Genomic DNA, 14808 nt, shown 5'->3' on the forward strand with positions numbered 1-14808 from the left:
ACCAGTGGTTTTCAAAATTGTTTAAAGCAGAAAAATCATCTATTCAAAGGAAATCTTCAGAATACCAATATGGAAAACAGGTTTTAGAAAGGGGGTGAGGGTGTTACTCTGATTGAAAGGATCATGAGGAAGAGAAGGAGCTACGTGCAGTCAGCTCAGTTTCTCCCTCCTCCCCTTGTCTGCTGGGTCACAGGCACACTCTAGGAACTTCAGCAGATTCCCAGGGTCTGTGCATCTGCACCTTAAGAAGGGCTAATTCTCCCAGGCATTTAGTCTAGTTTCTGGAATAGGACCTACTGCCCCAATTCATGTGTTCCCTCCACAGCAATAAACTTCAGTCCAAATCATGAGAAATTATTTTGGCATAATCTAATCTCTGGCAGTATATAGTAGTTGCCTCTGGGAAAGAGAACTGGGTAGCTAGCTAGTGGAGAAGAAGATACTATTATAGTTTGGAATTCTGTACCATTAATTACCTATGCAAAAAAAATAATTTAAAAATAAACAAAAAAAATCAATAAATGTCATTAGGTTCTTGTGAATTCCTGTACCTTGTTGTCCATAATTGTCCACTGGCCCTCAGGATTCTGCTTCAAAACACAGTGGCTTCGAGAAATCATCAGAGGGCAGATTTTTGACACCAGTTGGTAAGTGACACCAAATCCTCGTCCTACAGTCACCTAGGAAGACAACAATGTTAAGAGACACAGTCAGTCATTGTACTGAATCTCGTCAACTAGCATGTGCACAGGTCCTCCTGTAGAATCCAAACAGTTTATCTGCTATCTCCTCTTCATCTGCCATGGGAGCCACCAAATAGAAAAAGGCAACAAGTTGTGACAAAAGAGAGCTAAAAGGAGTTAACCTTGGAATCTCAGGGTTGGTAGGATCCTGAAAGGTCATCTGGTTCAACTGAACCAGAGATGGAGAAATACCATGAGATGGAGAAAATCTACCCATGAGATGGAGAAATTCTTTCTACACATCCCTAATCAACCCATCTTAATGCCACAAACTACAACCTTTATATAAGGCAGGCCCTCCGATTTTTTTTAATGGCTCTGAATTGGCATCTTTCTCCCTATAAATTCAATCCACTGGCACTGGCTCTGCCCTGGACACCATCAGAAAATCCCCATTCCTCCTTCCATGTCACAACTATTGTGACTGAGTCTTCTCTGGCTCTGTATTCCCAGTTCTTCAACCTTACTCCCAGGGCAAGAGTTTGAGTCTCTCTGCCATTCTAATGAGTCTTTGAAAGGACTCCTAGTTTATCTTTTTTCCTGGATGCCACATTAAGAAAAATAAACTTAATTTCTATTACACAGTCAAATTCAAGTGTCACTTTCCCAGTTACAGATATTATTGCAACATATAAATTGAATTAGCTTTCATAGCAGATCTAGTGCACTGCCAATGTACTCTCAGACTTAGGAATGGTTAAAATCCTTGGTTTCCTCCTTCTCCAAGAACTGCTATGGTAAGTCATGTCTCATCCATTCTATACTTAACCAATAGAGAAAAACTGGGATTCAAGTGCAGGACCTTAGATTGGTTCCTATTAAATTTCATCTTCTTAGTTCAGTCTATCACATCAGTTTACCAAGACCCTTCTGAATTTTTAATCTGCCATCAGACTAGACATACTCAATATCCTTCCAGCTTTGAGTCACCCACCAAATTAATATGACACCTTCTGTACCTTCATTCAAGACACATAAAAATACTGAAATGGGATGTAGCCAAAGGCAAAGTTTTCAGGAAAGCTTAGTAAAACATTAACCCACACGATCTGGATATACCTTCAACTAGTCTTTGCATTGAGCATATATTCTTTATCTTATCCACAAGGACAGTATGAGAACCTCTGGAAAAGGTTGAAAGGAAGCCCCAAATCACATCTATCATACTTTCCTGATGGACCAGTCTAGTTCATAACAACCCTGTGAAGGAAGGAAATGAATTCTTCTGAGATCAAAGTCTTAGAATTCCCGGCTTATTCTTCTCAGTGTACAAGCTAACTCTTTAATGACCCATATATATCGCAAACTGGCAACATTAAACCAAAGTCTATGGTTTTCTAAAAACTGCCCTCTTTGCTCCTTTTGAAAATCTTTCCAAATCATGCTTATCCTCCTCAGTTACTCAAAGACCACCATGACTTACTCTGACCTAATCTACTCCTCCCCAAACTCTCATCTTGGTAATTAACACTATCATCCAACCAACTGCTCAACCCCAAACCCAGAAACCATCTTTGATTCACCCCTGTCCCTTATCTCCCCATTCAAATCATCAGTAAATTCTACTGGCTGTAATTCAAATATGTTCTAAATCTGTTCATTTCTATCTATAGCTAAGACCTTAGTCCAAACCACCTGGCCTCTTGTTTTTGCTCCCACTCTAGTCCCCCTAAACTTCACATAGCAGCTACTGTGGAAATGTAAACATCTTAAATCAGATCATTTCCCTTCTTTCCTTAAAACCCTCCAATCATTCAAACTTCTTCCCATGACCTATAAGGCCCTGAATATCCTGAGCCCCTCCACCTGCTTAGTCTTAGTCTTATCTCTCACACTATGGTGACAATACTAACTGCTTCAGCCACTCAAGTCTTCTTTTTGTTCCTTAACCACCCCCACCCCAGTTCCAGCCTACCCGAATGTCTTCTCCTTTTTCCCTCTAAGAACACTCTTCCCTCAGATCTTTGCATGGACACCTTATCTTTCAAATTTCAGCTACTCATAAGCCTACTCTGACTACCCTTATCTAAAGTTGCTGACTGCTTCCCCTCATCACATTTCTAGTTATTAGGATGTACTTATAACAATCCAAAATTATCTTGCTTGTTTTACTTTTTTCCCCCTCCTACTTACTAAAATACAAATTTCATAAACAGGGACTTTATCTGTCTTATTTACCACTGTATTTCTGTTCAGTAAGTACTGTAGTTGTGAATGAATGAAAGAATAAAGAGATCTTGTCCATGGGTCCTTGCAGATTCTAGAACGGGCACTTTTTCAGGTCAGAAATTATAAATTATATTATTACCACTAGAAAATATGAGCAGCAGCTAGGGACTCTTATTAATCTCACTTGTTCCCTTTAAAATGTTGTGGTGACCATGCCACCCAAACTCTGAGTATTAGGTTTTTCAGTTGACAGTTTGCCAGAAACTCCATTAATTATATAAGTCCCTCTGAATACATATATCCTTTAAAAATAGAATGCTTAAGGATTTATCTGTCATCTATATTCAGCAAAAATTCCATTTAAGTAGCTTTATTTCTCAGAGAGAAAGTATTACATTTTCCACTTTAATACTAGAGGGAGATAGCCAGACTGCCATCGTAGGTACCTGGGAGAAAACAGTACAGAAAAGGTACGGGAGTGCCTTTTTCCGAAATTGCCTACTACAGATTCTGAACCCGAGTAAAAGAAAACATTCCTTTTCATGCTTCCCATCACTGTCTGGTCCTAGAATTTACCTTGGTACTACTGATATTTTACCTATACTAAAGTTAAAGAGTACCATGAGATTATCTGGAAATCTTAGCACCACTCATAACATTAAATTTCCCATGGGAACTGAGTGCTGACAAACTGTCAACCCATATGTTAGGGGCTGTTTCCATTTACAACAGTTTTACAAGTCTTTGAGCTTACTCACATTATTGATTTAAAAGATCATCTTGTCCTTGCCCACCTTCACTAATGCTATCTCTTTCCTCCTGGGCACGACTCCTGCTGTCTCCCAGATGACTAGTAAATACTTCAGAACCATCCTTTCCTTGGAGCAGAAAGCTTCATAAAAACCAAAGACAAAAAAAGGGGGAAAAAGAAAAGTACAATTTTTTTTTCCCCAAAGGCCTAGATATTCAGTGTGTAGGAACTAGCTAATTTGTAGGAAATCTCTACTTGTTTGGTTTTCCATCAAACTCTAGATTGGTTTAAGAAGTTTAAGGACACTCATTTAGGCAGACAATTTTTAGGATTCTCGTCAATGCAATGAGAAAAACCTGTTTTATTATTTTATCTGCAATATTTGAGACTTTGAGAACTGGAAAGGCAGGGAACTGATCTTACTTTTCTGTTATAACTAAATGATATCAACATGACTCTCAAAATCTTGTGCAAACCTGCTTTTGCTGTGGTTTGGGGACCATTACAATACAGTAAGTACAACTTTATCTCTTGGCTTTTATTCAGAACTCTCCTTCTACACACTGCAGGCCATGCTCCAACTACTGCCTGAGACCTGACATTGCAGCCAGCCAGGCCTGGCAGGCTTCTCCTCCACATAGGCCCCTGAGGCACTCTGCCTTCTTCCCACTGTGCCTTTACCATTCTCTGACTATGGGTCTCTCCCCATAGTGATGGCCCCACACAAAACTATCCAGTGGTTTAGAATATGTCTAGGAATGCTTTACAGTCCTCTTGCCCTTGCTACAGGTGCTTTATTTCTCATCTCACCTGCCCAAGATTGCAATACTACCAAGCTATTCAGAGGAATATTAAACCACAGCAACCGAATCTGAAAGAGTGAGTTAAGACTTGACCACCAAGTTACCTTCTAGAGTTGTGTGAGACAGTGCAGTGCACGTGTAAGGATCAGATTAAGTCATGTATGTGAAATAATTTATTTCTGTGTATAAGTGTATTATTCAGATTGTTAGTGTCTCAATTTGTTAAAATTCACATGATTTTGGAAAGGGCCATACATGGGGAGGTCAGCGATCAAGCTGAAATAATGAATGCTTAATGTGGACTTTAGGCACTAATACCTGGATCAAAGAGGTGTCTGGGGGAAGAGATGTCTTCCTGGTGTCCCTCAAACCACAGCACACATGTAACCCTTTATAACCACCCCCAATCTCGCAACATTTAAGGCCAGACCTGAATCCCACTTCTGATTTGAGGAACCACTGCCCCAGGATAATACTAAATAATCCACATCTTGGCACTTGATCACAAAGCCCACGTGAATGTTCTTAGACTGCTTCATTGTATAAACCCTTTCCCCCACTCAAGTCCTAAACTCTTTGACTGCAGAAGTTATTTGTCTCTCTCACAGTAAACCAAACAACATAAGTATTCATTACTTTTAATAAATACCTTTGAGACTGAGACTGCATGGCTTATAGGAAAAACCTAACTAAACATACATAATAGTCAAAAGACTTCTTTAAATTATAACAGAACGACCAACCAACCACCCCCTTTCACTGCAAGGGGAACCTTTCATACACATTATTTCCAAAACTCAAATGGTTCCACCAGCCAGAAGCTCGTCCCTGACCCAGTTCTTTCCAAAACTGATTGCAATCCCTCCCTCTCCTTCCCTCCCTGTCGCTACACAGACTCCGTCCCAGTCCTAATGGGACCCCAACTAGAACCGTGCCTCACCCTTCCTTTTTAAAATTTTTAAAAAATTATGCACTTATGACTGCATTAACAAAGATGATAAGCAGTCTCTAGAGAGAACTCTGAATCCCCACCCCCGGCCCACCTCAGGGAGTGCCACTTGGGGTGCACTCGGGGGTACCAGACTCACAGGATAAAGGTGGCCCATCATAAAGTGCCAATTTCCTTCAAAGAGTTGGAAAGGAGGAAGACATTTTTACATTAAAGTCTGAGTATTTTAAGAGACACAACACAAAAGTCGCAATCGTTTTCAAAACAAAGTCGAGAAAGTTCATGACCCCGGCGGCCCTTCCAGGTTCCGCCTCAGATCCGAGGCGGTTGTGGACTCCGGTGTGAGTTGCGGCAGCTCTGCCTCGGTTCCTCGGCCCCAGGCTGGGCACCGATGGGCTTCGTGCGACCCAAACTGCGGCTGCCCCAGTCCCTTGAAACCCCAGCCTCTCCGCACACCCTCTGCACGCCCTGTCGCTATGCCCCTCCACTCGGCTCCTTCCCACAACCCCGACGCCCGCCCCAGCCCGTCCTTCAGGCCCAGGCCTCTTTGGAAAGGGCCATCTTCTTATCGCTCTTCCCTCGGGCCGGGGCCTCAGTCCCACCCCGCCCGTTGACGCCCTCCAGGTCTCCCCAGAACCGAACTCCACTTTCTCCCACTTGGCTCCTATTTCTCCTCAACACCTCCCAGCTCTGACCCCCACAAACGCTCGCACCGGAACCAGACTTCCTCCCTCCTCTCCCTCAACACCCATCCTCAACAACTTGCGGCTCCTCCCTGCTCCCACCTCTCCTTTTCCATCCGCCCCGCCCACTCCAACGCCTCCGCTCCCTTCCCCCCACCCAGCGTCCTCCAACCCCCGTCCCTAGTCCCGACGGGACCCCTGGCCCCCCACCTCGCGCCCATCCTCCAGCAGCAGCCACTCGGCGTTCATCCCCATCCGCCGCAAGCACCAGCTCCGGCCACCGGCGCGGTCTCCTGTGATCAAAAAGCCTGGCTCCCCCATAGCCAACTCGACCGTGGACGGTGGTCACCACCGAACGAGACACGGACCCGGGTTCCGGTCGCCTCTTTGCTGCCTCGCGGGCGCCATACCTAAACAACAGACAGAAGCAATCGCCGCGCGCTCGCGATCGATGCGAACGTACTCTCTGGCTGCGAGCCCGCGCCTCCTCGGCAGGGAAGCCCTGCGCTTGCGCGAGAGGCGGGCCGCGGCGGGGCGGAGACGGTTGGGCCGGGCGAGGCTCTAACTCCAGGCGGGGCGGGCGGAGCCCGAGGGCCTCTACCTCTCCGCCCGCCTTCCTTAACCCTCTGTGGAGCCGCCGCTCCAGTCCTAGCCGCCCTGGACTGGAACTTCTCCTTACCTTTCCTCTTTTTAAAAAAATTTTGCTTTATTACCTCATTATGATAATGATATTCATGTTTTTTAAGCAACTTTAAACTTTCCATAATTTTTTTTTTTTTTTGAGACAGAGTCTCACTTTGCTGCCCAGGCTAGAGTGAGTGCCATGGCATCAGCCTAGCTCACAGCAACCTCAAACTCCTGGGCTCAAGGGATCCTCCTGCCTCAGCCTCCCGAGTAGCTGGGACTACAGGCATGCGCCACCATGCCTGGCTAATTTTTTTTTGTATATATATTAGTTGGCCAATTAATTTCTTTCTATTTATAGTAGAGACTGGGTCTCGCTCTTGCTCAGGTTGGTTTTGAACTCCTGAACTCAAACGATCCGCCTGCCTCGGCCTCCCAGAGAGCTAGGATTACAGGCGTGAGCCACCGAGCCCGGCCTCCATAATTTTTAAGTCTGTTTATTCTGTTCCTAAACAGCATCTATTTTGCACGACCTCCTTTTATTGCCGAATTCTTAAAAAAACGGGCAGGGCGTGATGGCTCAGGCCTGTAATCCTAGCACTCTGGCAGGCTGAGGACGGGGAGGATTGTTTGAGTTCAGGAGTTCGAGGTTGCTGTGAGCTAGTCTGACGCCACAGCACTCTACCTGGGACAACAGAGTGAGACCCTGTCTCAAAAAAAAAAATGACACTAGGCAAATCTATTCAGAAAGCACAATTACCTGGGGCTAGGTGTGGCAGTGAGTATTGAATATAAAAGGGCTTGAAGGAATTTTGCGGGGAAGGGTGATAGAAATGTTCTAAAAGTGGATTGTGGTGTTGATTGCACAACCCAACCATATATACTTCCCATGGGTGAATTTTATGGTGTGTAAATTACCTTGAAGCTGTTAATTTAAAAAATTTATTTAAAAAGAAGCTTAACTTCTTCCCTTGGATTCTCCAGTATAGTGTGATACCTACTACCTCTAGTGACTACCTCTGATAGCTCAATGCCCCCTTTTGTCTTTTCAGTTTTCCAATACCTAGTTAAGAATTTTCTTATATTAAATTCTGTCAGGAGAAAATGTATATACTAAAGGAATGATACAAAGTATAATAGTAAATGGCTTAACGTTTATTGAGAGCTAAGTGCTAGGTAGGCCAAGCACCCTACATACTTTATCTTATTTGTTCGTCACAAACAATATGATGATGGTGGTTACAATTATAATTCCTATTTTAGGGATGATGGGAAAAGAGGAACAGAGATGTTGAATAATCTTCCCAAACTAACAAATTAAATGATGGAGTGGGTCTGTTTCCAAAGCCTAATTTCCTAAGCATGGTTGCAGACCCAACCTGGAGCGTTTTATCCGTGTGGCACTCTCAGATCAAGAACTTCAGTGCATGACATCACAGAGGGTCACGAAAATCGGTGGGAGCCACAGCTGCACTCATGGAGGTGCTTCCATATGCTATATATGGGTGCCTGTCGGTGCCTCCACCCCACCTTAGCATTCTGTCCCAGGTGTAGCAAGCGCTCCTAGAGGCCACCCTGACAGTCTGTGTGTCTTCTTAGGCTCCTCTTGGCTGTGTTAGAATCTCAGACTTGCTTTTGATTACCTTGACAATTTGAGAAGTACTGGCCAGATATTTCATAGAATGTCCCTCAACTGGGATTTGTCTGATGTTTTTCTCTTGATTAGACTGGGGTTATGGGTTTGGGGGAGGAAGACGGCTGAGGTAAAGTGCTCTTCTCATGTTATATCAAGGGTATGTGCTCTCAACATGAATTATCACTGTCGATGTTAATCTTGATCACCTGGCTGAGGTCGTGTTTGTTAGGTTTCTCCATTGTAAACTTACTCTTTGGATACTCTTTCCATACTGTACTCTTTGGAAGGAGGTCACAGTTGCCTTCCCAGCCACACTTAAGAAACAGGGAATTATGCTCCATCTCCTTAAGGACAGAATCTCTTCATAAACTATTTGGAATTTTTCTGCACATGAATTTTGTCTCTTCTTCCCTGTTTATTTATTTTGCTTATTTACAAATGATTATTCATTCATTTATTTATATCAGTATGGACCTGTGGGTATTTATTTTATACTTTGGGTTATAATCTAATACTGCTTTATTTGTTCCTCAAATTGTTCCTACTTTGGCCATTGAGAGCTCTTTCAGTTGGCTATGGTGTCCCTTTGACATACTCTCATTATTGTGTTTTATTGGGCACTTTTTTACTTTATGGCACAAGATGCCCTTATACATAGAATCAGCCATTTCTCCAAGGAGTCCTGGTTCCTTTTATTGGGAAATAGCATTAGAAACCAAAATCTGGCCACTAGGTGCACTACTAGAATGTTGTTGCTTCTAAGCCCTCTCAGCTGACAGGGCAAGTAAATATACAGGTGAATATTGACCCCTCTGTATATACATATTCATGAATATTATGCACGTGTGTGTGTGTGTGTATATATATATATGTACATATATACACACACACATATATATATACACACACATATACATACACACACACGTATATATGCCTGTAAGCTAAACATGAGTTCATCCTGATGTCTTTTTTTTTTTAGACAGAGTCTCACTTTATTACCCAGGCTAGAGTGAGTACCGTGGCGTCAGCCTAGCTCACAGCAACCTCAGACTCCTGGGCTCAAGCAATCCTCCTGCCTCAGCCTCCCAAGTAGCTGGGACTACAGGCATGCGCCACCACGCCCAGCTGATTTTTTCTATATATATTAGTTGGCCAATTAATTTCTTTCTATTTATAGTAGACACGGGTCTCGCTCTTGCTCAGGTTGGTTTCGAACTCCTGACCTTGAGCGATCTGCTCACCTGGGCCTCCTAGAGAGCTAGGATTACAGGCGTGAGCCACTGCCCATCCTGATGTCTTAAACAACTCTAATCTATTACCACCTGGATCATCCTAGCCATCCCCCCTTGCTTATCTGTAACCTTCCACTTCAGAAGTGAGAAACCTGGTCCCCACCGTCTGTCATTCCTTTACTTAATCGTTCACTTCCAGTGTACATGTATAGTGGTTTCAGAATTGTTAACCCTCTGATCATGGAAATAACTTTAGTACTTATATGCAGATCTTTTGCCTCTTTTGCCTTGAGAGACTCCACCCATTTCCAAAGTTTCTTAGGTCAGCACCCTTTTCTCCACAACCTTCAGAGAGGTTGTATCATGCCTTTGTAATACAATTAGATTCTTTTGTCACATAGTCTGCATTCTATCTGGGATTCCCTGTCCTGCTAAATGACTTTTTAAAATTTATATATATTTTACATGAAAAATTACTGACTGATGCATACATTAAGTTTAATGTATACATTAAGGTTCACTCTTACTGCAAAGTTCTGTGGGTTTTGATAGAAACTTACTGTATAGTGTTATGTATCCACTACTACAGTATCATAGAAAATAGTTTCATTGCCCTAAAAAAAAATCCTCTAGGCTTCACCTATTCAGTCCCACTCCTGCCCCCTGCACCTTGCTTGTTTTATTTAACTGTATATCCTGGAGATTATGCCATAGCAATATATACAGATATTCCTCCTTCCTCATTACAGCTGTCTATTGCTCCATTGTGTAGATGTACCATTATTTACTCAACCAGTCCCATATTGATATACAGTAGGGCTCTTCTGCTGTCACAAATAGCCCTGCAATGAATTAGTAGGTACCATTTTTGAGTACCCATTATGTGCTTTTCATATATACTTACTTAATCCTCATTGCCATCCTGCAAGACATTCCTGTTTTACCTATGAGAAACCTGAGACTACTATATTGCCCAAGTTCTCACTACTGTGAGCTTCTTGAGGGTTGTCTTGTTTTCCACTGTATTCCTGACATTTTATTGAATGAAGTAATGAACACAACTCAACTAGTAAATGGCAGTGCAGGGAATTGAAGCCAGGGCTGTGAGCCTAGACCTGTCTGGCCCAAAGGTTGGGTTCATTACAGTCTAACAGGAGGAATGGCCACCCTTAGGAGTGCACAGCATGATTCATTTGTTTGTGAAAAGAATATAACAGAATATCTAACCAGGTTTTATCCCATCCTTTAAAAAATGTCCATTTTTGTGAATATTTTATAATTACATAAAAGAACATGGAGGGGCCGGGCGCGGTGGCTCACGCCTGTAATCCTAGCTCTTGGGAGGCCGAGGCGGGCGGATTGCTCGAGGTCAGGAGTTCAAAACCAGCCTGAGCAAGAGTGAGACCCCGTCTCTACTATAAATAGAAAGAAATTAATTGGCCAACTGATATATATATAAAAAATTAGCCGGGTATGGTGGCGCATGCCTGTAGTCCCAGCTACTCGGGAGGCTGAGGCAGAAGGATCGCTCGAGCCCAGGAGTTTGAGGTTGCTGTGAGCTAGGCTGACGCCACGGCACTCACTCTAGCCTGGACAACAAACCGAGACTCTGTCTCAAAAAAAAAAAAAAAAGAACATGGAGGATATATAGACTCTTATGAATAAGTAAATATGCCCATAGGGGCTGTATTCTCAGACATTGTTTTGTTGCTAACAGTGTATGATCAAAACAGTTTAGAGACTACTGACTTCTAAGATTTTAGGGATTTTATTAATTCCACCTCTCCTGTATAGTTGGTGGCTCTTAACTGAAGGTGATTTTGCTCCCCCAGGGTCCCGGGTCATTTTTGATTGTCATGACAGGGGCAGGGGCGCTACTGGAATCTAATGAGTAGAGGCCAGGGATGCTGCCAAACATCCTATAAATCACAAGATAGCCCCACGACAAGAATTATCCAGTCCGGAATGTCAATAATGCTGAGGTTGAGAAACCATGTCTTACACCCATCACAAGGGGAAAAACTGAAGCGGAAAGAGAGAGCAGGACGCAGAAAGTAAGTAGGGTGTTATCTGTCTGTGGCTCTGACAACTGTCACAGTATATATGCTCAACTAATGTCAACTGAACGGAGCTGAGGAATGGTAGAAAGAGCCAGAATGTGGAGAGGCTTGAGCGGGGGTGGGGGCAATGACAGGAAGAAGAGGAAGCACAGGGTAAGAAGAAGAAAGGGAGAGGGAGGAGAGAAATACGGAAAGGAAGAGTGGCAGATTACACTTTACCAGATGATTGCAGCAAGATCTCCCACCTACTTGTCCTTACAATGTGACGTTGACACTGCTTACAGGGCAAGGTGAGTGAGTCTTTATCTCTTCTTGAAACTAGATGGGCATGTGACTCCAGCAGAAGTGACACTATGTCATAAAAGGTAATTCAGCTTCCACCTGGTCTTTGGGGGATGCCCCCTCCTGGAACCTAGTCACCATGAAGAAGTAGAGAGATCGCATGAAGAGGCCACATGCAGATGTTCTGGCCAACAGCCCCAACTGAGGTCCCAACTGACATCCAGCATCAATGACAGACATGGGAATGAAGATGCTCCTAGATGATACCAGCCCCTGACAATGAATCGCCCCCAGCCCTGTGTCTTTCCAGCTGAGGCTGCAGACATTGAGGAGTAGATCCAAGCCATCCCTGTTGTACCCCATCTGAATTCCTATGAACAGGAACACAAAACAACATCTATGAACACAATACAACAGTTGTGTTAAGCCACTTAGTTTTGAGGTGGTTTGTTATACAGCAACAAAGAACTGGAACAGGAAGGGTGTAGGGACATGCTCCGGGTTCTTGGAACAGTCATTGGTGTGTGCTTTATATATTAGCAAGGGTAATGCCAGCTGCTGTAACATACAAACCCCACATTTCAGTGGTTTAACACTACAGAAGTTTGTTTCTTATGTATTTGTTTAGTGCAGTGTTCCTGGGAGGTGGACAGTCTTCCATTAAGTCACTCAAGGACTCAGACTACTTTTATCTAGTGGCTTCACTATTCCCCAGGGCTTGGAGTCCTCTGCATCCAGAGAGCAAAAAGGAGGAAGAGAGAATGGAGAAGGCACACTTGCTTCTTAACTGTCTTGTCCCAAAAGTTACATTAGAGAGAACTGGTCACACGGCCCCACGTAGATCCGAGGTGGGGTGGAGGGGGGTAGGTTAGGAAACGTAGCCCCTGGTTGATCAGCCACTTCCTGGAAACAACTCTAAACTACAAGAAGGAGAGCATGGATTCTGCCAGACTTTAGAACTTATTTTAATTAAAATGAGTTCACGACCAGTTCTTCCTCTCTCTCATTTCCTTCCTTTTTTTCTCCCTGGAATGGAGATGAGATGAAAGGATAGAGTAAAAGGATGGCATTTTGCTCACTCCATGACTTTGGTGTGAGACCAGCCTTTGATTCAAGAGTAAACTAGAAGCTGCTATAGCACAGTAGTGCGGTATGTGGACTCTAAGAGCCAGGTTGCCTGAGTTCAATCCTAGTTCTGCTATTTCCTAGATATGAGACCTTGAGCAAGTTTCTTGCTTCAAGCCTGTTTCCCCATTTGTAAGATGAAGATAATGTTAATGATAGCACTGAACTTACAGGATTGTTTTGAGTGTTAATTCTTGTAAGATGGTTATTTCTGGCATGTAGTAAGTACCCAATAATTGTTAGCTACTGTTGTGGAAGGATGGAGTGTCAGCTTCTGCAGATAAACACTATCTCCCTATGCCTTTTCTGTGCTCATTTGTCCAAGAGACATAAGAACAAGATGTTTTTTCCTTCTTTAAATTGATGAAGTTAGAAAGTTGAAATCCTTTCAATCAATTTTAGACTTTTTAAATAACCCATGCCCAAACAAGATGGGTTTTTAAAATGTCTAAACCAACTAGTTCCCTCTGTGAGCAAGGGTGATCCACTTCGGGGTCACAGATCTGCCCACAGATTTAAAGCATGGTTTTCCTGTGTGAGGTTCAATAAGGGTGAGAGGGAACTTTTTCATTATGTTTTTGAAAGATTGAGTAGAGAAGAAAGGGGTCTTGATGTACCATCTCAAGCACAGTACTCCCTAAGCACTCTCTCTTTTTTTTCAAAACTAAGTCTCCATACACAGCTTTGACAAGTACTCTCTAATCTTGAGAGCACAGGACAACTTTTCAACAGATTGCTGCTGCATTTAGCCATCTTGAGGGTGGGGTGGTCAGTGAGTGCGCCAATGGATAACTCAGACTTGGAGGAATTCAGGGTGACTGGGGGCAGCGGGAGGCGAGCACTCAGATGGGATGATACGGCCTGAGTGCGTGCGTGGCAGGAGCAGGGAGGTGGGACTGATGGCTCCGCGTTCTCTGTCCTCCCACCTTTTCTCTTACTGCTTTATTCTACCACCATCTCCTCTCCACCCCCCCCCCCACCATAATGTAAGACTCTAGGCTGAGAAGACATCAGGGGAAGGCCTCTTTTATTTTTGTAAAGTAAATGTTTAAAAAAAACAGAAGTAGATAAGAAGGGAAAAGGGAACCATTTGTTCGGGCAGCTTGTGTATTAAGCGCTATTTTATGTAAACACAGGATTTTGGGTATATAGTTGTAAGATATTTGTGATACCTTCAATCAAGTTTATTATATTCTGGAAGTATCTGAAATCAGTAATGAAGGCAGATATTTTGGAGGTACTTAAAATTAGTATTCTAGGTATCCACCTCATTCCATCTTGGTCGGGGCACTGGCTGTTTAAGCATCTATGTCCTTTAAGTTGCCAAGGATCAGTATCCAGTTCAAATATTTATTACCCATCTGATTTTGTTAAGGAGGGAGCGAGAGGAGGAGGCAAGAAAGGAAGGAAGCTAAAGGGAGTGAAAGGCAGCCATGGGAATCAGGCATCAATAACTGCCGCCTTGCTTTCTTCTTGCTGCAGAGTTGGCTTCAGGCTGTTTATTTTGCAAGTCATATGAGGTATCAAGAACCTAATATAAAATTTAGGCTTGGATGACTCACAGTTGAATCACATCACTCTGAGCTGGCTATTACTAAAATTCACAGAGATCCCTGACTCAGTTCACCTTTGTGCAGGGTTGGGAAAGAGGAGCACAAAGAGTGGGGGTGTTTCTCATAGGGAGAACCTTGAGTTCTATAACCCAAGGTTATAATGAGAATTTTCATCACATTTTTTTGACTCATAAA

At 43.3% G+C, this 14808-nt stretch overlaps 1 protein-coding gene across 3 annotated transcripts in view; it reads right to left on the bottom strand.

The window, feature by feature from the left end:
- The window catches only part of RNF8 (ring finger protein 8), a 30638-nt gene extending 24004 nt beyond the window's left edge, over positions 1-6634 (bottom strand). For 2 of the 3 annotated variants that reach the window (XM_076003389.1, XM_012746898.2), the window contains exons 1-2: positions 6309-6634; positions 552-680 (exon numbers count right to left, since the gene is read on the bottom strand). In XM_076003389.1, coding sequence (XP_075859504.1) covers positions 552-680; positions 6309-6419 — 240 coding nt within the window. In that variant the 5' untranslated portion in view covers positions 6420-6634. The remainder of the gene's footprint in view (positions 1-551; positions 681-6308) is intronic. The other variant, XM_012746904.3, reaches the window with a different exon arrangement.
- Between the last annotated feature and the right edge of the window lie 8174 nt (positions 6635-14808).

The sequence above is a fragment of the Microcebus murinus genome, chromosome 5 (assembly GCF_040939455.1).
Source record: "Microcebus murinus isolate Inina chromosome 5, M.murinus_Inina_mat1.0, whole genome shotgun sequence".
In the NCBI taxonomy this organism is placed as follows: domain Eukaryota; kingdom Metazoa; phylum Chordata; class Mammalia; order Primates; family Cheirogaleidae; genus Microcebus; species Microcebus murinus.